Here is a 25943-nt window from a genome sequence, read left to right as displayed (position 1 = left end):
AGGCCGTAAGCGAGGGAGAATAATTCATTCTGACAATGAAGAGGACGATCCTAACGCTATAGACTTCAACCCTGTAAGTCTTCATCCATATTTGATTAATAATACTACAGACTGCTACAACCTTCTCCACTAACCAACTCTTGTGAACATTAGTTGATTCAGAGGAGAAGAATAACTACCTCAAGCACCTTTACCCCAATCGCGAATGATGCAGAACCACATTCATCTTTGACCAGGTCAACTCTGAGACAGCAACTGGGAACAACAACCCAGAGACAGCAATTGAGGTAAGAAGAACACATTATTTGTTCCAATTGACTATCCACTCATGAACCACTTTGATTGATTCTTATTTAATTTGTAGGCTCGCGAGAACCTAACTTCACCATCTCTATCCAACACTCAAGCTGCTGCAACCGCGAGGGAAGACGTCTTTGTAAGTAGTTAAACACATTGTTACCCCCCAAGCAACACTTTGTTATTTGCTAGGATGTAGTTCCTTTATCTTATATTATTCATCTGTGAATCAGCAATGTACTAAGTGGTCTTAACATAGGCTCACGCTGAAACTCAGTCACCCTCCAGGGGAATCGCGACTGTTATTCAATAGGCTGCAATCACGCATGGGGAACCAATTCAAGCTACTCCCCTCAACATAGTGGCAGGACCTCGGACCTTGGAGCCACTTACTTTAATCAACCCAACAGCTGTACTCTCCTACCCTTCTTCAACTCAAATTCTGGAGGGTGAGGTAGAAGATGAAGAAGATGTGAGCAGCTCTCACCGAGACGGTGAAAATGTGGAACATTCCCTCGCGAACGTGGACTCAGCAAGCAATAATGCTGCACCAAACCCCCTTCCAGGAAACAACGTTCTCTCCGCTCAAACTGATGGGGTAAAACACTTAACCACTTCTTGATTTATATGTTTCTTTTTCCTTCCTTTCTGTACACACTTAGCTGTCTTATTAACCGTTCTTTACCATCTGCAGGTTGCAGACGTCGCGAACGCTTCCAACTCTCAAAATCATTCTGACTGTTGGAGCCTCTGATCCATTAGAAAATCGCTCTAATCCATCTCTGGAAGATCTTCTAAATGATATGATGGGTCCTGTCATCACCTTGACACCTCTAGAGTCTCCAGAATTCATCCAGGCCCGAGCATAACTTGCAGATGTATCCACTGAGGATCTAGCTGATCCGGCGCGCCTGGCTAAGGTCCAAGATGCCCTTCGTTACCTCAGACTACACTCACCTGACCCCGGCCTAGTAATAAAGGCAGAACAATCACTAAGAACCATTATATGCCTTTTGGCAGAATGTCAAGCTTTGAAGAACCAATCTCGGAGTGTGTCGCAACACAATGCCGCTGCTAGAAACTTCATTGCTCAAGGCCCTGCCCAACTTAAGACCTACTTCAGCATGCTAAGTCCAGCCGTTCGGAGCAACATAGTGCATTGCGGCAACAACAAGCCGCAATAGAAGCAAAGATAGCGGAGATTGAAGCTGAGCAAGTTAGAGAGCTGAAGGCTGTGGAGGAAGAGATAAGAAGTGCTGCCCCCCAAGTACAAGAGCGTAAAAGGCAACTAGCAGCTTCTGAGGTTGAGGAAAGAAGGATGAACAACCTGATTTGTGACAAAGCCAGTGACACTGGCAAACTACTTTTAGATATCCGCCTTGTCAGACATAGAGTGTAACTTGAACAGCGAAATAACTTAGTAATGGTAATTATAGTTTATCTCTATCTGATCACCCTATTTGAGTCTCCTTGACCCGACAAAAATCCAAGCAAAGGCCCAAAGCCAGAGCCCAGCCTAACTCGCAACCGTCCAAGTTGGCTTGCAAACCATCGAAAATAGGGGCAATTAATCTCGGGAAACGCACAAATCGTTTCAGTTTGACCACTATTGCTACAATAATTCTCGGGCATGATCTCCAAATCTGTATCTCTAATCTCAGCCCTTGAATCCAAGTTTCTTCTGCTATAAAACTAAATCCTAAGGCAAGAACACAAAACACCTTCTTTGTAGCCTCCAAAAATGTCTATTCCATTTCTTCCTTCGCAACCCCTTAGGTTTCTTAAGTTTTATCCCCCAGATTTACAAACTCTGTACCAACCTTTGAGAGTCTTATTCTACCCTCAAATGTGAGGTGGGAGTCTTATTCCACCCTCACATCCTCCCTTCTTTGTAGTTCAGAACTATGGAATTGCCTTGCATTATGAGGTGTTCCTGGGGAAGCATTACAAGTGAGAGACGAAATGGCAGCCCTTCCTGAGCCCCACTCAACACTCTTTAATCGACGTGCATCACGAAGCAGGCAGCCAAATGTAGGACCAGAGCCAATTAGTGCTTCTCGTTCATCTCGTACCTCTTTTGATACGCGACGCGAGCAGCTGCATTCTCTATGTGCAATATCTTCCAATCTCCCTTGCCTAAAAGAGTGCTAAGAGAAGTGTACCAATCAAGGCTCTGGATCTCTCATGCTACCACCAGTCTTCCAATTAGAACCTACGTTTGGCAACAAGCTGGTTCTGGTTGGCCTTCAATTGGTGTAGCTTAATCCCAAGTCTCTCGTGGTGGTGGGATGAACAGGAGGAACCGCGAAGACCTTTATACCTAGCATAGATGGTATCAGAGCTACTTAAGGCTCATATGTAATAGTATAGGTCTTATGTAAAGTTTCTGGCCACAAAGCCATATGAATAAAACACAACTTGTTTCACCAAACACTTGTATTGTTTCATTGCTGCGTAACAAAAGTTACAACAAATTCTTCACCACAGGTATTGGTCCAATGTTTTGACAAAAAATGCCGGAGCATGATTAAGAAACTCATAAAGTTTCAGAAACTCGAAAGTTTTGAAAAAAAATATTCTGGGCTTGCAACCATTAGTAACGCTCGCGACCATCAATAACGCTCACGACCATTAAGTACTGATTATCCATGGTGTTGCCCCCCCTGTTTAATTGGTTGAAAGGATGAAGACCAAGGAAACACTAAGTCAGAACACCAGTTACTTTGCATGCACCGCTGCCGGTGGATCTTCATATTCCCAAACACTAGGGAAGTACTTCTTAAGATGGCGACCATTCATAGGATTTCTGTGAACATTCCCATCAGTGTCGCGAAGGTAGTAAGCTCCATTTCCCATCACTCGATCAATCACAAAAGGACCTTCCCATTTAGCAGACCATTTACCACGACTATCAACTCGTTCACCGTAAGGCAAACAAGCTTGCCAAACTAAGTCCCCAACTCCAAAGCTGCGTCCTCTCGTTCGTTTGTCATATAGCCGTGCTATCTTCTTCTTTTCTGCAATAAGGCTGTTGAAAGATTCCATACATCGAGAATCCAAGTCTTCATGTTCTTGATACATAGCCTGGACATAGTCTTCGCCAATCAACTGGTGGTGCTCGCGAACCCTCAGTGACTAAATATTAATCTCAATAGGAAGAACTGCATCATGTCCATACATCAAGGCATAAGGTGTAGTACCAGTTAGAGTTCGTTTGGAAGTTCTATAAGCCCATAACGTGTGATCCAACTCTGTGTGCCAAGATCGCAGATTTGCATCCAACATTAATTTGAGTATAGACATAATGACCCGGTTGCTAACTTTTGCTTGGCCATTCGATTGAGCATAATAAGGACTAGAATGCAGAAACTTGATTCCATAATCAGCTAAGAACTTCTGAGTCTTTTCAGCCATGAAACCTGCCCCACTGTCTGCTACCAAACACTCTGGGATGCCATATCTGGTGATAATATATTTGTAGATAAAGTCAGTGATCACCTCTGCAAATGTTGTCTTGACTGGTATAGCATCTACCCACTTGGTGAAGAAATCTGTAGCAAGTAGAATGTGCTTGTGCTGTAAGGAAGAATTTGGATGAATCTCCCCATTGAAGTCTAAAGCCTAGCCGCGACCTGGCCAAGGTTTAATTATTGGTTGCAGTGGAGCACTGGCATATGCTGGACTGGTCCATGCATTTGACATTCGATACAACCTTGGTACAAAGCTGATGCAGTCCTTGAGCATGGTAGGCCAATAGAAACCATATCGTCGAATGAGCCATCTCATCTTAGGACCAGCTTGGTAAGAACCACAATTGCCACAATGAACCTCTCGTAAGCACGTCTTACGTCAGCTCCATAGATGCATCTTAGGTACAAGCCATCTTCTGCCCTGCGTAAGAGTTCATCACCTCGAAGAACATAGTTTGTAGCCAAATATCTAACCCTCTTGTCCACAGGTGTAGACGGATCAATAAGGTACTGGATAATTAGTTGTTGCCAATCTACATCAATAGAGTCAATAACAGCCACCAACCATTCATCTTTAATTTCTATCCTTGCCATAAAGGAAGGTAATGTGCGTCTCTGAACCTTTAAAATCCTCTCGCGAACGCCGTCTGCCAAGCGGATACCAGTAGCCAACTGTGCTACTTCATTGGCAGCAAAGTTTCATTCCTTAGGAATATAATCAAGTACCACGTCTGTGAATTGGTCTAGCTCCCAAAAAGGGAGTAATGTAAAATTGTTGCACTTATAGACACCCTTGAGCTGGTTAATGACTAAGAGTCAGTCACCGAATACTTCCACCTCTGTTACTTCTAGATCAAGCAAAAGTTCCAGTCCAATGATGATTGCTTCATATTCTGCTTGATTGTTAGTGCACTTCCGTTATAGTTGAAAGGAATAACAATGTCTTGCTCCAGAGGGGTTAACCAATGCAACACCTGCTCCTGATAAATGATCAGTGCTGCTGCCATCAAAATACAGCACCTAAGGCTGAGTGCGGACAAAGGAAACAATCAAGTTCTGGTCTGTGATATCCTCAATAATAGGATGATGCAACAAAAAGTCAGACACTGCCTGTCTTGTAAGCGCCTTTAAAGGTGTATATTGTAAAGAAAACTACGATAACGCCAAGATCTACTTGCCAATCCAACCCCTAAGCATAGGTCTGGTAAGCATATACTTCACTAAATCAGTTTGTGCCACCACCACCGTGGTAAAAGACAGTATGTAATGGCGGAGCTTAGTACCAATAAAGTACAAAGCTAAACACAACTTCTCAATTGGCGAGTATCTAGTTTCAACCTCTAATAAGGTCCGGCTCAAGTAGTAAACTGCATGTTCAATCTTCTTGCCCCCCTCTCCATCACCATCTTGTGCTAAGAGTCCTGCTATTGAGTAAGGGGAAGCTGAGATGTATAGCTTCAACGGTATTCCAGGCTGTGGAGGTCTAAGAACAGGTGGGTGAGTAAGGTATTCCTTGATTTTATCAAAAACTGGCTCAGGTCCCCACTGAAATTTCTGATCTGCTTTAAGTCTCATCAAAGGAGAAAAAACTGCGGTTTTGCCAGCTGAATTAGAAATAAAGCGTCGAAGGAAGTTTATTTTCCCAAGCAAACTCTGAAGTTCCTTCTTGTTCCTAGGTGCCGAAGCATCTAGAACCGCTTTTGCCTTGTCCTCTGCAATTTCAATACCTCTTTCATGCACTATGAAACCCAAGAAGTCTCCTGATCGAACCCCAAAAATGCATTTAGTTGGATTCATCCTGAGCTTGTGCTTTCTCATTCTGGTGAACACTGTCCTTAAATTCTTGCCTCCCAGTACATCATGGAAAATTAGGTTCATTGCTCGCTGGTACGTAGCCCCTGCATTGGTCATATTGTTATACTCAAACACTCCAGTGAACCCTGGACATCGAAACGCTGTTTTTTGTCTATCCGGTTCATAAACAGGAATCTGGTGATAACCAGCTGTGCCATCCATAAAAGATAGTAACTCGTGTCCTACGACTGCATCTACCAACATATCTGCCACGGGCATGGGATATACATCTTTTGGTGTTTCAACATTAAGATTCCTGTAGTCGACACAAACATGAATTTTGCCATTCTTCTTCCGCACTGGTACTATGTTAGACAACCACTGAGAATATTTAGCTGGTTGGATAATACCGGCTTGAAACATGTTTTGAACCTCTTTCTTGACTGCTGCTGCTGTGTCTACACTCATTCACCGTGGACTTTGTTGTACAGCCTTGTAACCTTCCATTATGAGCAAGCGATGGAAAACTAAATCTGGAGACAAGCCTGACATATCCTCAAACTTCTCAGCAAAACAATCGCGGAACTCTTGCAACAACTCATTCAAACGTTGTCTCAGTTCCTCATCCAAGTGTTTACTTATTCCAACCTCCATGGGCTCTTCTGTAGTCCCAAGATCAATCTTCTCCACTGGATCTTTCACTTTAGGTGGGGTGTTGAATAAACTCCTCCTCCCCTTGAATCTTAGTCAAATCATCCTCAATGTATTCTACTAGCGCGACTGCCCCCAAGCCTCATGTTCCTCTCTGTAAATAGATAAGCGTTGGAGAAAGGACACACATGCTTGTTCTTGCTCTTTGTCAAGTGATGTACTCATGGATGATTACTTTTTGTTTTCACGATGAAGCCAGGTCTGTTTATATCTGCTTTGACCTGTACTAAACCCCATCGTGTCAATTATGTAGAAGTCACCCCAACTGGACGACCCTTGGTGTCGATTCCAGCAACTCCTAAAGGCCTCATGTCCCCATAATAGTACTCAGCATCCAAGATGCAGGAAGCGACTGAATATGTTCTATCATCTGCTTTTACTAGCTCTGCCTTATCAGTTGCGGGATTCCACATCAGCATTTCTTGGTGTAAAGTAGAAGGGATGCAATAAGCTCTGTGTATCCAATCCCTGCCAAGTATGATGTTGTATGGAGCTGTGCAGTCTGTAACAAAGAACGTTTGGAACAGCTCGGAAGGTCCTATCTTGACTTTGAAGATCAAAACTCCCAAGGTCTTAGTTAAGTTGCCAGCAAAACTCCTGACCTTAAGATTTCTACTGAGAACCTTTTCCTTTGCAATGCCTAGTGCTTCGACTGTCTTCACTATAATAATGCTAACTGCTGCACCGCCATCGACGAGAATTTTGTTCACTCTCTTACCTTCCATCTCAGCTGATATGTATAAGGGTTTAATGTGCTGAGTCATGGTCGCTGTAGGCTTTGTGAACATCATAAAGAATCTTTGGAGCTCTGTCATCGTGTGAGATTTATCAACTCCCTCTTTTCTTGTATCTTTCTCCACAGTTGGCACCTCTGTAGATGACAACTTTGCGACTGTACCCACCTCCTCGGCATGTGTCTCACCTCTAATGAATAGATGAGATGGCATTGGTCTTGGAAGAGCGTACTTCGAGGATAAGGTGAACACCATGTTGCAACTAGGAACAATATTTGGCCATGGTATTCCTTCCTCCATGCTATCTTCATGACAAAGGTTGAACATGTTGCAGTCTAAGGTAGCTGCTATTTCTTCATCATAACATTCCTCAAGCTCTTCCTCTTGATCAAAAAGTTATAACCCTTGCTCATTACAGCCTGGCTTTTCTATACTGTCGTCCGGAATTGATCAGTTGGTGTTCGCGAGGGGAACTTGCTTCTGAGATACTCCGTTAGCGATTGCTCCTGATGGGCGTCTGGAGGAATACCTACTACCGCAGCCTCGCCCATCTCTGGAACCGCAAGTGTTGGTTCTTTTACTATTGGAACCACTGGTGTTAGTTCTTTAATCTTCAGCTTCCATTCAAACTTTGGCTTTATTTTTTCTGGAACTGGTTCCTGGTGGCTTGACCTACTTACAGAACTCTTTGGAACCCATTTAGATTGTGCAGGTTGTGCAACACTACTTTGCTGTTGTTTCTGCTGAATAGAAATACTATGTGCGTGCTGTCCGTTTACTGCCCTGCCATCAGTAGATGCGTAAGACAACCTATCATGGATTGAAACTCTTCGCTTAGGAGCAGTTTCCATTGGTCGTTCAATTCGATCATGAACGCTTCTCCTGGGGCATGGCTCCTTCCTGTAATTATCATTCTGACGAATGTGAACGTATGGCCTTATACTAAGCTTTTCAACTGTCTCTCGCAGCAGCCAAGGTGGTTGTTCCAACTGGTCGCGAGAGAGCTCTCCTCTGTTATATGCCTCTAACATTCTTTTGGCCCTTCCCCATCTCTTATGCACGTTACTCTTTTGAGTCTTTGTAGCTTCCATAGCTCTTCCATGCTCTTGAACGTACCAAACATCTGGTTTTAACGACCTCGGTGCAGGCGGTATGTATGGCCACTGCAGCGCGTCGCGCGTAGCTTGTGTTTCCAGCACATTCGCCCCAACTCGCTGCTCTCTAGGGACGTTCACAACCCCACCAAGACCTGAGCTTGGCATCTTTAGCGCTTGGGCATAAGTGTCTGTGTGAACTCTAGATTTCTTGGGGTTTGCCTTCTCGTATCGATTCGTCGGTGAGCGAGGCCTTCGATGTCTTCTTGCTTCCTCGTGTCTACCAGAATTGTCACAGTTTATGGAACACTCTTTCTTGCATCGATTGCAAAGGACATAAGTTCTTGCTTTTGCTACATTCTGTTCCTTGCTCTGGACTACACCTTTCTGTTTACCCTGCTCAGATTGGTCGGCTCCTCCAATCTCTTTCGCCACGGGCACTTCCTTCGCTGCTGTCTTCATACCCGGCTCGGGCTCTGAGGCAAAAGATAACACTCCCTCATCTAACCACTGCTGTATTTGGTCCTTGAGTTGTATACAAATACGAGTATCATGAGTTCAAACGTTGTGAAACTTACAATACCGTTTAGCTTTAACTTCTTCCCCAGTCGGGAACTCAGTCCATGGTACAATGGTTTCCAAGATCTCATGAGCCAAGGAAGCATCATAAGTGTACACAGCAAACTTGGAAGGGCGGTGAGCCTTCAAAGGTATTGTCAATGGTGTAACTTCAACCACTGACATTGTAGGAAGGGGATCAATATCAACCCATGTTGCAGCTCTTTCAGTATCTACCCCAAGCATGCCTTTGTTAATCCAGGTTTGCAGCTGATCCTTGAGCTTAACACAGTCGGCTGTTTGGTGATTGAACAAATTTTGAAACCTGCAGTACTTCTTCCCTTCTATTTGTGCTACAGTAGGCATTGCAGTATCGTGCTTCACTCTCCCACTTGAGAAAAATTCATCTAGAATCTCTGGAGCCTTGTGAGCATTGTAGGTATATGACTCATACTCAGGCTTGGTGTATGCTGCTGTAGAAATCTTGACATGGTCTCTAGACATCTTCAGAGCCTTGGACTTCAATGCGTGTCTTCCGGCTATCTCCAGTGCAGCTATTTCATCATCTACCTCCTCGACCCACTGCTCCTCATATGGATATGGTGTGTAGAAAGGATCTACATGCGAGTAGATAGTGGAAACCCTCTTAGTTCTAGATGGAACTGCGTAAAGTGGTTTCAAAGTACTAGGGTGATAGGACATAGGTGGACCTTTTGGAACTGTGGCATTGTCCTCCATCTCCCTGAGGAACACTTAGTAGCTTCCTACCTTGTTCATCAAGTCTTCCATGCTAGAAAAATAGGCATCGTGATGTTTGGCCTGGTGACGGGTTTCCAAACCCTTTATAGCAATTCGAATGGCATCTAGTTCTGCGAGTGGTGTTCTGCACTTTGCTTGCTGAACCTTGAACCTCTTTAGGAACACCACTGCCGACTCCATTGGTTGTTGATACATGGAAGTCAAAGATGACAAATCCACCTCAGGCTCAACACTTCCAAAAGTCGTTTTAAACATTGACTCGAGCATGGACTAATCTGAAATGGATCTTGGTGCTAACTTAGAGAACCAAGATAGTGCCGGTCATCTTGAAGATTGGATTAGATGCATATGGCCCGCAATCACTGTGAAAATGAGAGATGTGCTCAGCTGCATTCTCGGACCCCTCTCCTGAGAAAGGTTGGAACTTGATTGGTCGATAACCCGAGGGCCAAGGACATGCTGTCACCCATTCTGGGAATGGACTTATATAGGACATGTTCGCGGCAGCATGACCATGAATGGTCCCCACACTCTCTTGGATCATCTTCTGAACCTGCTCTTTGGTAAGGATCTGGTCTTCTTCTACTTCTTTCTCAGGCTCTTCTTGATGCTCATCTTGACGCTCGCGACGGAACTGGTGTTGACGCTCTTGTCTCCCGCTTAGTTGAAGAAGTTCCACGGCCCTCTGAAGTGCCTCAAACTCGGATGTGTTTGAACGTCTTGAATTTCCAAATGTGAACTTTCCCTTTTTAGCATTCATCTTCTTCTTCCTTGCGGGTTTGATAGGCTCTGCATCTGATTTGTCAGCCTCATCATCTTTGTCACCGGCCTCATCCTCTTCGTCGTCGTCGTCGTCGTCACTAGCGTTAACCTTCTTGTTGGACTTAGTCTTTTTGGTGGCCCTAAGCTTGTCATGATTCTGTTTCTCGTAAAGCCCGGTGACAGTCCGTTGTATTCCCAACGCTTCTTCGATTTGCTTGAACCGCTCGTCCTGGCCTTCAAACTGTAAACGAGCATTGTTCGCGTGCTCGTTAGCACTCAGAACCAGCTTATTCAATCTGTCGTTGGTCTCAGCCAGATACTGACCCTGTGTCGACTGTAGTTGCGACACATTATCCAACGTTCTCTCGACCGCAGTCATTCTCTCGCCGAATGACTCCTCCAATGACTTAACTACCTTTGTCAACTCCTTGAAAGCTGTTTGCATGTCTTCTGGTGGCACCATCACTCTAAATTTTAGTAATGCCTCAACTGCTGTTAAACCTTTGCAAGTCGCTTTGTTGTGAAGAACACAATGCGAGTGCTCTGGTTTCGAGCAAGGAGGATATCCTCTCAAGTAAAGATTTCCTCAGGGAACAATTAGCAAGCCTGGGTTTTGAACCCTAGATGGTTCTAACCTTCGTTCTCTGTTGTGCCAGTACCTTTGAGTTAGGTACAACTCTTACTTGTTGATGATGATTGCGCTCACGTACTGTCTTCTTCTTGAACGATTGTTCCGCATGTTGATAAACCGCTGAAGTTCGAATGACCTATACACAACTAGAGTTGCTAGGTACCTTTCACTCCACCTCAAGTAGATGGCCGATCTTACTTTAGACCGCTTGGGGAAAAGCAGAGCTTATAATGTGTCGTTGATAGCGGGACTCTCTTGCTCTAGGGAATTACTGACTAGTGCAGACTTTTGTGTTTGCTAGAAGCTAGGCTAGCGACTCGACTTGTTGCTACATGCAGCGCGAGGCGTACATCTGGGTAGCTCTGCTTCGATGGTAGACTTGGTTGCCGAAGCTAATCGGACTTTTGCTCCATGGGGAGACTTGACTATGCGGTTGCGCAATAGTTTGTTTGACGTTGTGTCTTTGGTTTTGCACATTCGACCCCTTTATATAGAGAACACAAAGTGTTATTTCTTGCGGATCAAGTCTTGAGAACCCCTTAGTTGATTTGGATTCACCTTCCTTATTCAATTCAGATTCTATACAGCATCAGTCCCCGAAATCTATTCCAATAAGGAATGTAATCTTGCTCTTCAATACATTTTTCCCAAATAAACGGTCCATGAGCCTAAAGAATCTAGGTAATACCGGAGTATTATTTTAGGGCCAAACAGGAGGATTGTTTGATCACTATTTCTCTACAGTGATCAATTATATGATTTCTATCAGCAACCTTAAAAAGCAATAGCTCTAGAGGGAACTTGCAGAATTGCAGGTGATGTTTCTTCTTCTTTTTTTTATTTGTCTTATAATTAATGTTATTTCACAAGCACATGGATGTAGATCAATCTTCCAGAGATATGGAGAAAATGAGATTGGGGTCGTGACAACCTATTTGAAAAGGAGATTGATACATACCTTTTGAATAAATGAGAGATTCCAATATGATTCACACATTCAGTTCGTCTTCTCATTACAGATCAGCTCATCGGGGAAGTAGGTCAGTTTGTATTCTTCTACCTTTGCCTTTGTAATTTATCTTCAGATAGAGAGAGAGAGAGAAAGGGAAAGTGAAATCAGGTTACAAATATAATGATTTCTAATAGGGTCTGGTATTTATACCAAGCCCCTTAGAATTCTTTAAAATCAACCATTTAATAAATCTATCAAAATCAGTGAGTTTTGAATACCACCCGATTTAGTATGAGTTTTTTTAAAAAATAATGTCAAAGCATGTTTTCATCTGAACAATCCTTATTTGGGGAAGAGATGGTAATGGTGGGCGTTTCAAGGATAGGGAAGTTCTCAGCCATTAGTGTCCCGGAGATAAAACGTGGCCGACCCAACACAACTGGTGATCTCAAAAGCCCCCCCCCCCCCCCCCACTTTGGCTTGAGTCCTAATGGTCTGGGGATGACCTCTGTCATGACATAATCCCCCCGTGACCACAAAGGCAGCACTTTCTTGTTATAGTGTCGGGCAATGCGCTGTTTATAGTTCACATAAAAAGGTGTGCCATCTCCTAACATTTTTCAAAGAAGTCCATGTTGAGCTGGATGCCGACTACATTAGTTTCCGGGTCATAGGCTGCCACCCGTTCTGTAGGGAGTTTTGTCTCAACTGGGACCACCGCTTATGTTCCAAAGGTTAGGAGAAATGGAGATTGTTCCGTTGCCTCCGTGGTAGTCGTCCGGAGTGCCCATAGGACTTCTGGACGTTTCTTAGCCCATATGCCCGTGGCAGAGTCCAACCTCTTCTTCAAATTCCGATTGATAACTTTATTGATGGCTTCTACCTAATCGTTGGTTTGGAGATGTGCCGAGGAAGCATATAAGACGGTGGTGCCATTTTCTTGAGCAAACTGGCAAAACTTGTCATTATCGAACTGTAGGCCATTATTCGTGATAGATGATTGGGGAACACTGAAATGACAGTAGATGGAACGTCATAAGAAACTTATCACCTTGTCCATGGTAATCTTGGCTATGGTCTTGGCCTTAATCCAGTTGGTGTAGTAGTCTACTGTGAAAATGATATACTGGAATTCCACCGAAGCAGTTGACAATTCCTCAATTAGATTTAGTCCCCACTGTGAAAAAGGAACTAGGGAGACAATGATGGAGATTGAGACTAAGGGTTTGTTGATGTAGTTGGTGTATTGGTGACATTGCAAGCATGATCTGACTACGACCTTTAAGTCCGCCTCCATGGTGGGCCAGTAGTACCCTGTCTGAAGGGCCTTGAAGGCTAAATTCTTTGCTTCAGCATTGTTACCATAGACGCTGCCATGCAGAGATGTTAATACTTGATGACCTTGTTTTGGTGTAAGACTTTTGAGCTGAGGGAATGACTGTCCTCTCCGGTAAAGGTGGCCGTCTTGGACCATAAAGAGAGCGGCCTTTTGTCGTAGACGTTTGGCCTCAGATTTGTCCTCGGGCAAAGTCCCCTTTGTTAAATATTCAATGAAATGATCCATCCATGATGGTGGTGGGGAGTTGTTCGACGAATGGCTCAGAGTAAGGCTTTGATATGCTGGGTTTGTCCAAAGTTTCAACAAGGACGTTTGGAGGAGTGGTGCCAGGCTCTGACGTGGCCAACAGTGCTAATGCATCTGCCCTGATGTTCTTGCCCTGGGGTATATGGGTGATCTTGAATAAATCAAACTTCTGGAGCATTGTCTCGACAAAATTTTGGTAGGAATTGAGGTGGGGATGGATGAAGTGATAGTTCCCACTAACTTGATTGACACCAATTATGAAGACGCATACATTTGTTGCCCCAAGCTCGCGACAGAGCTGGATCCCGGCGATCAATGCCTCATATTCCACAATATTGTTAGATGCCTGGAAGTCAAACCTCAGGGCATAGGGGTACTTATTTCATTCTGCATCTGTGATAATAATACCAGCGACGCTGGATGTTTTGGTTGGCTGAGTTATCAACGTAAAGGTTGCAAGCAGATGCCAAATTGGGACCACGGGGTCGGGCTTCGCATGGCTTCCCTCCGGAGGAATAAATTCGGCGATGAAATCGGCCGTTGCCTATCCCTTCATTGTCGTTCTAGACTTGAAGTGAATGTCGAACTCCTAAAACTAATGGTCCATTTCACTAGTCGGCCCGAAATCTCTGGTTTCTCGAGAACCTGCCGGAGCGACTGATTTGTTAGCACATGGATAGTGTGGGCCTAAAAATAAAGTCGTCCAGGTTGTCCTCGTTTTCGTTTATGAAAATCATTGCTAAAATTGGCAGAGTTGTGTTGACGGGGACCCTCCTTTTAGTTCGAACTGATCCGGGGGGTCATGTTCACGGAGCTTGTATCCCAACACTGGTATGTATAACTTGCATAAAAACCGGGGTTAAGGTCACGGACCAGCGGTGCGTCGGCCTATGAGTATCCGAAGCTTAATTTCTACTCTGGGGCTGAACTCAAGTTCATAGGTTTTTGGGAGGTTTCTGGTTCCTTTTATAGGGCACACTGGGGGGGGGGAAGTGCCTCTTCTTTTTTCTTGATATTGGTAAGCGTCCCCGTACAGTGTGCTTTTACTGTTTTGGTGAGCAAGTTTGGGCGGCGCTTGAGGCAGAGGCAGGGTGACCTGACATGTCGAGTCAGCACCCTGCACTATTGGGTCAGCTCATGCAGGCCTGGTTATCGGAACGAGGAGAAATCTTGCCGGGAATTACTCCGCCGATGAGAGGTGTTACTTTATAAAAGACATACATTATTATTTTGTTATGTTCGTTAAAAAAGAAAACCAAATTCTTAAGTTTCCATGTTCTCTGTTTTATTATTCTATATTATTATTAAAACCATACATGCACTTGTGAAATCCAAGCAAATCAGGACAAATCTGGTAAATACATTACATTGAAATTTAGCTGAACCTGTGTGGAGTTCATAGATTATATGGATTCTCAGAATCCACATAATATAATAAATCAATCATAATTATTTAAAATTAGAGTTAAATACACCCCTTTTATACTTGTAATTATGACTAGTAAATTGTTTCTCTATTAATGTTCTCCAATGCACGAATCTCATATGAATAATTGGATGTCTCATGTTTGTCTGTGTGAATGCCCAGTTGTGTGAGTATATAATTCATAGTGTGTGTATATAGTTTATATGTATATAATGGTCATTAATAAATTGTAACACGATTCATTAAAAACAAAAGTACTGACTCTCTGTTGTATAAGGAAAAAATGTAACATGCTAATATGAATATTAACTGCTCATGCTTAACGGCCCGTTTGTAAAAATGTAATAAGGCACTGCTTCACAACAACTGAGAGGAGAGCACTGCGAAAACCAGAGGTGCTCTAGGGTTTGAAAAAAAAATTATTTTCTATCCAATGGCGCATCGATTGACGCGGTTGTTGGATGGGAGTTGTGATGGGTCATTTGGAGATTCCGACTGGGGCAGGGGGTGTTGGTGGGATCTCTAGTGTGCGGTCGGAGAGATAGATTTTTTTTTCCAGTCGTGATGGTTGTTTGCGGAAGCAATGTTGGGGCTTCATATTAGGGATGGTGGTCGGGTTATTGGTGGCAGGTGGAGCTATGATTATGCGGATCTCAGATTAGGGGAAGCGATGGTGGTGGCGACGGTTTTACCTGGTTTGATCTTCATGTCCAGGTCATATCTTGGCGTCTTTGTTTCTTGGTTGAATCATGTAGGGGCAAGTGCTGCATCTCAGCTAGTGACTCGATCAAAGGTGCTTGGGTGGTGACGGGCGTCGGCAACGGAGTGACGATTTGACGATCGGAAGGCAGTGGCGTCTCTGGCTGTCGTTGGGTTACTAGTTGTTGGAGATTCGGTGGGGGTGGTCTTTGGGCTCTTTAGGGTGAATTAGGGGGCTTGGGTTCATTGGCCCAAGTTTTTTTTCTTGTTTTTTTCTTCTTGTTTTGCTGTCTCTTCTCCTTTGAGGAGGATGTAGGGTGTCGGTAGGTTTAGTTTGATCTTTCGCGTTGTTGCGTGTGCCATGATTATGGTAAATATCATTTTCCAAGGACTATCTAATGTTGGTTCCTTTTGGTTGTCAATGTAATGGAGAGATTTGTCTTCCAGAGGTATTGGTATGTGACACTATTGGAACAGTTTTCTTCTTGAAATTGGCAGTGAATAGGTATCGACTTTTTCTGGAATCGTCTTAGGTTACAGTTGAATCTTTCATAGGTTCTTGTCCACTGTAATATCGCTGGTTTGTAGGGAGGGGTGTGTGACAACAATATGTTCATCATTGTAATCTCCCTCCGGTTGTAACTTTTGGTTTTATTAATACATATTCATTTTTCTCAACAACAAAAAATGGCTCGTTTGCCACCTCCACTATTGATTTATATGTAATTTTCTAACTATACCAAATCTTCCTTGTTAAAATTTGAATTACAATAAGTTGATCGAAACAAAAACTATGACCCCACTTTCTTTATAATTAGAATAGAAATTGGTTTTTGGGCTTGTTTAAGGCCAATGTATTTCTTTTATTTCTAAAATATATTTATACTTTATTTTATAGAAAAAAACTATATATATATAGCAGTAAAATAAGATTACAAGTAAGAGGAATAAGATGATAGAATTAGACTCCACCCGCTCATTCATACTAAGACTGCTAGTCATATCATAAGAATTAATAGACATGAGGCAAGAAAACCTAATTCCGAACCAATTAAAACCGATTCTAGAAGTAGTTGATATGTACTCGCCATCAATCTCTATAACAAAACCGCTTCAATAGCATCATAGACCAAAACCTTCCGCATATTTGCATAGACAACCTCCCTATTACATTGACACAAAAAAAGAACTGGTAGTTAAATAATCTCTGAAAATAACGTGCAACATAAACATGTGTACTCAACAACACGCCCAAACCCTACCAACTGACAACCTAAAGTCTTGCTCAAGGAAGAGGGACAAACAAAGGAAAAATAACAAACTAAACAGACTTGGGCCAAAGACCGAAGCCACAACACAAACCCTAGTTGACCCATCCTAGGCCCACCACCACAGACCTCCATAGGTTGACCAACCTAAAACCCATCTCACCGAACCACCGTTGTTGCTTTCTGCCTTCAGAGACCACCACCCAAGGTCAACACAGAATCAAGCCAACAAAAGTTGCTCATATCCAACCTGGGTTGTCGGAGCAACCCAGCCAAATTGGCGTCTATGTTCCCCTTCTCATAACACAGTGGCGATAGTACCACCCTCCGACGAGACCAACCCGGCAACTCAATAGCGGTAGAAGCATCAACATTGGACCAAGGTCCCTGCAAAACCAGAAAACGAGCAAGCAATCTGATCGACAAAATTATTGGAGCAACGACCCTCCATCGATCTCCACCCTCAACCTCCTTGTTCAGCCACCAATTGATCCAAGCACAACTCCCGTCCAGCGGCAACATCAATCGACGCGCCGTTGGATGAACTCAAAATTTTTCTAAAAGACCCTAAAGATCCGATTATAACGGAGCACTTAGGGACCTAACTCTCTATTAAAATCTATTTATACTTTGTTATGTTGGATGGGGGATTTGTGACCCCTTAATTATTTGAAGAGTTTATATTTGTTCATTAATTTAATACAGTTCTGATACCTTAATAATCACTAAATTGATTGAAAATTTGTACATATGATTTTGTCATACATATTTAAATACTGAACTGTGGAAATGTGGAAATGTGACCGAAAAGTTAGTCAAATAAGGAAATCCGCTCTTTAATTTCAAAGCGGACTTCCGCTCTGAAAGAAAACTTGGCGGACACCCGCGAGTTTAGAGAAGTGCGGACTACACGTCAATTTTGTATTGGTTCAACTAAAAAAACTCATATGATGACCCAAATATAAATGTATAGTCCGAACCTTTCTTCACCTGTTGAAAGACTTTTGAGATGAAGACTATCAATTTCATGATATATCACAATTGGAGGTTTGTCAAGCTGATTAAAATGAGACTCCAGATAATTCCATTCATACCATAACATCATCAAAAAGATTGATGACAATTCCAATATTAAAATTTCTTCAAGCATTGTTATTCGATCATATATGTTCTATGACTCTCATCCCAATGATGCCATGATCAATACATATATTCTCTCATGTGTCACCCTTGATATTTTTCTTGTATATGTGTACTTTGTTGTTCAAAGTTTACATTGAAGAATTAGGGTCAACACAAATCTTACTATTCTCACAGGTCTCTATCACAAATGTGTCTCATATCTACCGATTAGTTTGGCGTACGAATAATTCGTAACCAAACTATTTAATCCCGTGAATGCATTTCGTTGTCACTATATTTATATGATATATACTATCCTAATGACCACCACATTACAAATGATTAACTAATTAGTATTCGATCAAAAATTAAATAAACATTCAGTGACTTATATATGTGGGTCACTGCTCGGTGAAATTGTTGGCCGGCAACTTGGAATACTTCTTTACCAAACTGGACCTGAAACATGTAAACAAATAAAAAAAATTCTAAGCGTCTGGTTTGAGCTTACTAGTGATCGAATTCAGCTTTTTGACTGTAATTTCAGTTTCAAACCATTACTTTGTTGGAATTGGAAAGTCCAAGATTACAACAGCTGTAAATTTGTTTGTGTTTACAATTAATTAATACCACTTGTTAACAATTTTTATTTCGGTCGAATAGTACGTACTAAATGGTTTCATATGAACTGGATGAGAAATGAGTGTCAAAGAAGGCGTAGACATTAGTGAATTACAAACTACGTAAGTACGTAGAATATGTTATATGTTATAACTTATTTATATGATCGAAGGCAGAATTAAGAATTTTAGTTGATGATATAAACTGAAAGTTATCACACAATAAGTCGATGACTTAGAAATTGTGATTAACAGCGCCGCATGTTGTATATCAGTCTACTGATATATATATGCGTGCATGTAATTATCCTTATCCATATATACATCATAATTTGGAACTGCATGCATGTGTGAATGGTCTTTCTCTAGCTAGCACACAATACATTGCTTGTGAGTTCTGTGATCCACAAAGAAAGTGGACTTAATTAAACAATGAAAGAATTCTCAAATAATGTTAATAATACACAATGAAAGGGGTTGCATCTAAAATCTAGCTAATTAAAGAGGCTTATAGGCGTATAAACAAACTAAGTCTGTCAATTTCGACGCACTTATAGATTAGTTTAATTATCTTCAATATCTATGATTATAACATATTTATCATGACTCTTTATTATAGTTTTTTAGCTATTATAGAGAACATGTTTAGCTTTTTTCAAAAATAGTTACTACATCACTCTATTATAACTGTACTTTAATTTTGAGCTATCACATTTGATAATTTGTTAAGCAAAATAGCTTAAAGTAAAACAATTTGAATTCAAAACATTCATTATAATAATTATATATAATTTATGTATACATTTAAGATTACTTCTTAGACATATAATGAATACTTTACTTCAAATTAAGTTAAAATAGAGAGAACTGATGTAAACGTATCTCTAAAGTAGCTAGCAAAACTGACTTTTAATTTAACTAAAATTTGACTAGTATAGCTGAAGATACTCTTAAGCAAGCATCCAAGTCTCAAACCATATAATCCATATATATGGCAAGTCGACGTGGATATATATTAAGTTAATCTTTTCTAATTGTATCCGTGATAAGGCCTAGAAGAGTACACAGACTTGAACTTGTAAAACATATAATAATCACAACATGAGTAGTTTTAGCTAAACAAAGATAATAGTGAACCAATTAAGCTTGACAAATGTTAAATTAAGACTTTAGGCCTTTAGATATCTTCGAAGCAATTAATCCCAAATAAAGTGACACTGAAAACTTAAAATGGGAATAATACATAGATTTGAGTTAGCTATGTATTATTACCATGTACAATGAGCAGACATCTTGGTTTCATTTAGCTAGCTGGATAGTTGATACATGAAATAACGATCTGTCTAGTTAAATATCTAGGACTGGTGGAGAAGTTGAGCAAATTTAAAGTAAAAAAGCTGTTAAGGTGGTTGGACATCGATCATATATAGAGCTAAATGCGGTACGTTATTAGTTTCAATTACGTTAGCCAACCTAATTAACGTGATAGCTAGGTTTGAATAGACATTCAACGTACTGATTCAAATTCTATTAATTTCATGAGGGAGCTAGCAGCTGCCATCTTTACCCCATGCAGAAAACGACATGCACAACCAAAGAAGATCCAACAAGAACCCTGCGTGTTTGTTCTGATCGTTGATTGTTTGCGTACGTTTTCTTTCTAATTGTCTTCAGAATGAAAATCCCTGGCCTTCTACTAAAATTGACCGACGCAGAACAGGTAAATCCTGGCCTTTCTGCTACGTTTTCCACTCTTCGATATCCTTTTGTTTCTATTCAACTTTCCCTCACCTACAAGCACAGGATATGACTATTCGAATCGAATGTCTTACCATAATAAGCGCCATATATATAATATGACAACAATAATTCTGGGTCATATATTAGTAATATTGCCCTACAATATGAATATATAAATACTAGCCTTTACAAGTGAATATTTTCACGGAAGTTAATTTTGATCATAACTTTCCACTACTCATGTTTCTTTTCCACGATTTTAATTTTTATCTTATAGTCCATATATTTGTTTGTGGGATACTAGGTCCATAATTTTTATCTTCCATCAGTTCCATGTATATCTCAACTCTCAACAGACCCTAGCCAAGGCCCCAAGTGCTTGATTTGTGCCTTGTTCCAAGTCAACTTACGGGACATAGAAACGGAATAGATTCAATATTGGATGATCAATTTGACCTAGTCCACGTGAAAAGAAAAGAAGAAAGATAGAGGATAAGAGCAAAATCAATTTGATAAACAAACCCAGCGGCCCTTGATTGGTACGTTCATACTGAACATTCATGAGCTCTAAGCTATGGGACGACTTATAATCAAATAGTGACATATACCTCACAATTTTAAAAAAATTTAAAATAATGGCCGCCGATAGTTTGAATAACATATATCCATGCCAATTGATTTGCTACGACAAACAATCTTTCCGTATCTTCTTCCATTAGCTAGAGGAACAATGATTGATATATAAACAAAATGGGTCAAAAAAGTTGTACTAAATTGTTTGAATCCAGTTCTATTCAATCAAACCCTTAATTTGAACAGCATTATATGCAGTGGCTATATATAGAACTACATGTAAGTGGCTGCTTCTTGTAAACAAGCTCTTGCTAGTTTAACCAAGAGAAACGAAAGTAGTATGGAGGAAATTAGTCCCGCTCCGGTTACTCCCCGGCCTGCAACCACTGATGCTGCGCCGGCAACCACCGCGGCTCCTGCGAGCTCGGAGCCGAAGCTGTCCAAGGCGGCGTCCGTTCCCCGGGAACCGCTCGTGATTCCGCCACGGGGTGGTGTTGACCAGATAGAGATAAAGGCCAAAACCCCTAAATCCTTAACTCCGAGATCCCGTACTCCACGTTTCATGACTCCTATAGGGAGCCCTGTACGGAGGGCTCTCAAGCTCACGAGGCTTGACCCCGAAGACGCCTGGCTTCCCATCACCGAGTCTAGAAATGGTAACGCTTACTATGCTGCCTTCCACACTCTTTGCTCCGGCATTGGAATTCAGGCCCTTGTGATCCCTGTTGCCTTCACCATTCTTGGGTGGTAAGTCAGACCCCAAACTATTTGAACTGCATACAGTTACTGCCCTATTTCGAAGTGAGCAAAGTTTTTACGGTTGTTTTGCTCTGGTTTACAGGACATGGGGGATTATATGCATGACGTTAGCGTTCTTATGGCAACTTTACACTCTGTTCTTGCTCGTGCAGCTTCATGAATCTACTGAAACTGGCCTTCGTTATTGCAGATACATTCAACTTTGCAACGTATGTTTTGGTAAGAGTTAATTAGGTAGTTTGGAAGTTCTTAAAGTGATTCGTTTATATGATATATGAGTCAGTTTGGACTTTGGATGTTGTTATAGTGTTTGTAGAAAGCACTTTCGCTCATTACTTTCGAATTAGTAGTCTAGTAGAATTAGCTCATCAAGTATGGCCGGTTATTTGCAGTTTCTTAATAAGCGCGTAATCACCTTAATTATGAACTCAAGTATTATGCATCTCTAAGAAATATTTCCAGTTTATTTAAATGTATGTTCTAACTATTTCTATTAAACTTTACTTTTGTTCTCTAAATTAGGCGAGAGGCTATCGAAGTTTATAGCTCTGTTCCCTATTCTCTACCTCTCCGGCGGAACTTGCGTGGCGTTAATCGTCCTCGGAGGAGCAACATGCAAGATGTTCTTCTCAATCGTCTGCGGTCCAACGTGCACCGTCAAGAGCTTAACACCGGCTGAGTGGTACTTGGTATTTACATGCGGAGCAGTGATTCTATCTCAGCTTCCCAACTTGAACTCCATTGCCGGCGTGTCTCTTGTAGGTGCCATCACTGCTGTTGGTTATTGTACGCTCATTTGGGTTGTGTCTGTCGACAAGGGTAGACTTCCTAATGTCTCCTACAATCCTCTCAAGGCCCACAAAGAGTTCATACAATTCTTCGATGTTCTAAATGCTCTTGGGATGATTGCTTTTGGCTTCAGAGGCCACAACCTTATCCTTGAGATACAGGTATGTTCATTTCACAAGTGAATATGTCTTTACCTCTGTTTGGCACTCGCGTTTGAGTTGTTTCCGTAATCACTAATCACATAGTTATGAAATATAGTTCATGCCAAGACGACTAAGCTTACTCTCAAGCCACCCAATTTTAAACATAATTACGTACAGAATCAATGCTGAAAATATACTAAACAACTATATACTTTTGTAGCCTCAAGACAAACAGGTATTAAATTGATAATATTACGTAGCAAAATTTGGTTGCATATCAAACAAGTGGGAATACTCTTTAGTCTCTCTCTAACGTACCCAAATCATTGAATTGACAATTTGTTTTTACTTAATCTATAGTCTACTTGCGTGGTGGCGACAAAGTCTTAATGTGCTCGACAATGAAACCTCAACAATTCACTTGAATATCTTTAAGCATATGATAAGGGCAACGCCAAAAATTCAACACAAATGAGTTGACTGTCTACTAATTGCTGATGATTATCCAAAGTGTTCTTGAACCAAAACATATTACAAAATTAGTTGCAATTTTAGAACACAGGACTTCTGACTTTTAATTTACTGATTGCCCTCGTATTTGTTGCTTCAAATCTACAGGCTACAATGCCCTCTAGTGAAAAACACCCATCACGCGTGCCTATGTGGAGGGGTGTTCGGTTTTCATACACACTTATAGCATTGTGCATCTTCCCTCTCGCAATCGGAGGCTACTGGGCATATGGTCAAATGGTACGCTACTTTTATTCTCATTATGTAATCGAATCTCAAAATTAGTGTTAGCATACCATAGTCTCCTCGATCCTTAATTAGTTAATAACATTGTGTTTGATTGGCAGATACCAGAACAAGGGGGTATGTTTGCAGCCTTGTTTGCCTTCCATTCAAGAGACACTTCCCGATTCGTCCTAGGGTTAGCAAGTTTGTTTGTGATCGTCAATGCACTGAGCTCCTTCCAAATCTACGGAATGCCCATGTTCGATGAGATGGAGTCCCATTACACAAGGAGGTTCAAGCAGGCCGCTCCGTGGTGGCTCAGGGTTATTATGCGAGCTATGTTTACTTACGGCTGCTACTTCATAGCCGTGGCCATCCCCTTCTTGGGAAGCTTGGCCGGACTGATAGGAGGGATCGCATTGCCGGTGACTTTGGCATATCCGTGTTTCATGTGGCTCATAATGAAGAAGCCAAAGAAGTACACTCCGAGCTGGTGGATCAATTGGATACTTGGGGTTGTGGGTATTTGTTTGAGTGTGCTTTTGATTGTGTCTGGTACTTACGTTGTGATTGATACTGGTATTAAGGTGAGCTTCTTCAAACCAACGTGATTGAAATGTAATGTAACTGTCGATGATATTGTGTTCGAAATTGTAAAACACCTAGCTATATACCTACTTATTGTGATCAATGTGCCAAATCCCCCAAGTAGATGGCGCGTACTGTTGGTTGTGATGTTTGAAAAGAATTATGGTGTAATATATTTACATGGTCGATCAAAACAAAAAAAATTGCATCCTGGTTTCCTTGTCACATTATTAATCATTTGTTATATATACGTACTGTATACCAAAAAAAATTAATAAGCACTCCACCAATTCAATATACATATAAGCAATAAAATACCTTTGGAAAATCAGTAAAATATCAAAACTGCCTTCTCAATGCAAGCTTCATCTTTACTACCCTTCTCTGGAGAAAGTAAAAGTGACATATGAGGGTACTTGTACATTTGGTTAAACTTGGATGTAGATGCGCATGAATTACTCTACCTTGTGGTATTCAACGTATTTTCAAAATAATATCGGTTAACAATGAAAATTGGTAGGGTAATTGAGTGATTAATTGACCATCTCTTTTTTCTCTCGGCATTATATTGACCTTGAGTAGGTACACTATGAATCTATGATCTCTCTGATAAGTTTCAAGGACATCAGTTGATGATCGATCGAGTATAATTGTGAACTATGGGCTGAATCCGTCTTCACTCAAGAAAGACTATTGGCTCTATATATGCCTGTCGTTATCAGTGGCTCAAATCCCTTTTCCTTGGTCGAAAGCTCATCGATCAACAGATTCAATACTTAAAGACAAATTTGATTTGATCACTACTGTCACCATCCCAAAATTTCGAGCATGAAACTCAAATTTCGAAGTCATGATAAACTCTAAAACAATCTCAATAATTTGAAATCGTTTTAAGGTCACAGCGGATCATTACTGAGTTCACAACACAACTCAGTCAAACCGATAAACCAAATTTATAATTCAACATTACATCAAATGGAAATGTAAAAATCCTCACAGTTCTCACACAAATCCTCACATAAATTCACACAAAATCCTCACCACAAGATGGAAATAAACGACTTCGAGTCTTCAGAGTTGTCCTTCGATTTCCACTAATCGACACCTGCGGAATTATCCCATACACCATCGAATAGGTGCACCGGGATTATAAACACAAACCCGGTAAGCTTTGCAGCTCGTATGAGTAAAATAACAAATACAACTCGCTTAACAATATATACGAAAATCCACAAATCAACAATTATAAGTGCACTCATGACTCATTAGACGGCCCATCTGGTTGTCTAATAATGTGAAAATATATGTGCTCATGAGAAATTGGGCAACCCCTATGTTTACCCAAATGCATTTATAATACGGGTACTCATGAGAGCTGGTACACCTATGTTACCCCTCATGTAGTACGCCGCTGACATTGGATAACCATCTGTCATCCAATATCAAAATATATGGGTACTCATAAGCCGATAACTCATCTGTTACCTCATATGCAGTACCCCGGCAGACAGACTACAGCTCTAACTGTATCATAACTTTCACCCGGCCAAAGGCTAGGTTCCGACGTGCCAAACGCGTGTAAAGACTAGTCCGAAGACAGAAACACGTCCGAAGACATAAAACTCGTCCGACGACATAACTCGTCCGAAGACGTAAAACACGTCCGAAGACATTAACTCGTTTGAAGACATAAAACTCGTTCGAAGACAAAACGTTTTAACAAACTCCATATTAAAACAACATACAATAATCATCGCATTATATTGTACCAATCGAATCAACATGCTCAATACATAAATCTCATCACCAAAATCAACTTATTCACAACGAAATCATGACAGTATATAATATAGCAAACTATATAAATGTACCTATTTACCATTTATACAAATATACATTCCACTATATCATTTACATGTACGTAAAAGAAATTTATATTTACCATACGTAAATCAATTTTACATTTACCGCACATAAAAATAAATTGTACAATTTACTGTTTCGAAAACACTATTCACGTGCCGCCTCATGTGGCAGCACGTGGGGTACACGCGCCACCTCCTGCGACCGCGCGTGGGGCCCACGCGCTATTCCGACACCGGCGCGTATCACGCCACCACCGCCCCAAAACCCT

At 41.3% G+C, this 25943-nt stretch overlaps 3 protein-coding genes across 3 annotated transcripts; 1 reads left to right on the top strand and 2 right to left on the bottom strand.

The window, feature by feature from the left end:
* Positions 1-3015: 3015 nt before the first annotated feature.
* LOC126784029 (uncharacterized) lies at positions 3016-6029 on the bottom strand. Its single transcript, XM_050509536.1, has 4 exons — positions 4946-6029; positions 4092-4444; positions 3619-3873; positions 3016-3432 (listed from the first exon to the last, which is right to left on the bottom strand). Exons 1-4 carry the CDS (start codon positions 6027-6029, stop codon positions 3016-3018), a joined length of 2109 nt encoding a protein of 702 aa, XP_050365493.1.
* A 6766-nt stretch (positions 6030-12795) lies between these two features.
* Positions 12796-13326, bottom strand: LOC126784027 (uncharacterized). The gene has a single exon (XM_050509535.1). The coding sequence runs from the start codon at positions 13324-13326 to the stop codon at positions 12796-12798; it is 531 nt and encodes a 176-aa protein (XP_050365492.1).
* Positions 13327-21082: 7756 nt separating this feature from the next.
* LOC126782679 (lysine histidine transporter-like 8) lies at positions 21083-24019 on the top strand. Its single transcript, XM_050507977.1, has 5 exons — positions 21083-21542; positions 21637-21773; positions 22077-22504; positions 23105-23236; positions 23344-24019. Exons 1-5 carry the CDS (start codon positions 21136-21138, stop codon positions 23830-23832), a joined length of 1593 nt encoding a protein of 530 aa, XP_050363934.1. The 5' UTR covers positions 21083-21135; the 3' UTR covers positions 23833-24019.
* The last annotated feature ends 1924 nt before the right edge of the window (positions 24020-25943 follow it).

This window comes from Argentina anserina, chromosome 2 (genome assembly GCF_933775445.1).
Source record: "Argentina anserina chromosome 2, drPotAnse1.1, whole genome shotgun sequence".
In the NCBI taxonomy this organism is placed as follows: Eukaryota; Viridiplantae; Streptophyta; class Magnoliopsida; order Rosales; family Rosaceae; genus Argentina; species Argentina anserina.
Note: the sequence above shows the minus strand (reverse complement) of the source record. Positions and strands in the feature narration are given on the sequence as shown.

Coding starts and splice junctions, on each gene's coding strand:
- LOC126784029 (XM_050509536.1), bottom strand. CDS start 6,029: ATGAGTGTAGACACAGCAGCAGCAGTCAAGAAAGAGGTTCAAAACATG. Junction 4,445..4,945: donor TATGCTTAGGGGTTGGATTG/GCAAGTAGATCT, acceptor CCAATGAAGTAG/CACAGTTGGCTACTGGTATC. Junction 3,433..3,618: donor AATCGAATGGCCAAGCAAAA/GTTAGCAACCGG, acceptor ATTAATATTTAG/TCACTGAGGGTTCGCGAGCA.
- LOC126784027 (XM_050509535.1), bottom strand. CDS start 13,326: ATGGATCATTTCATTGAATATTTAACAAAGGGGACTTTGCCCGAGGAC.
- LOC126782679 (XM_050507977.1), top strand. CDS start 21,136: ATGGAGGAAATTAGTCCCGCTCCGGTTACTCCCCGGCCTGCAACCACT. Junction 22,505..23,104: donor ACCTTATCCTTGAGATACAG/GTATGTTCATTT, acceptor TCAAATCTACAG/GCTACAATGCCCTCTAGTGA. Junction 23,237..23,343: donor ACTGGGCATATGGTCAAATG/GTACGCTACTTT, acceptor TTTGATTGGCAG/ATACCAGAACAAGGGGGTAT.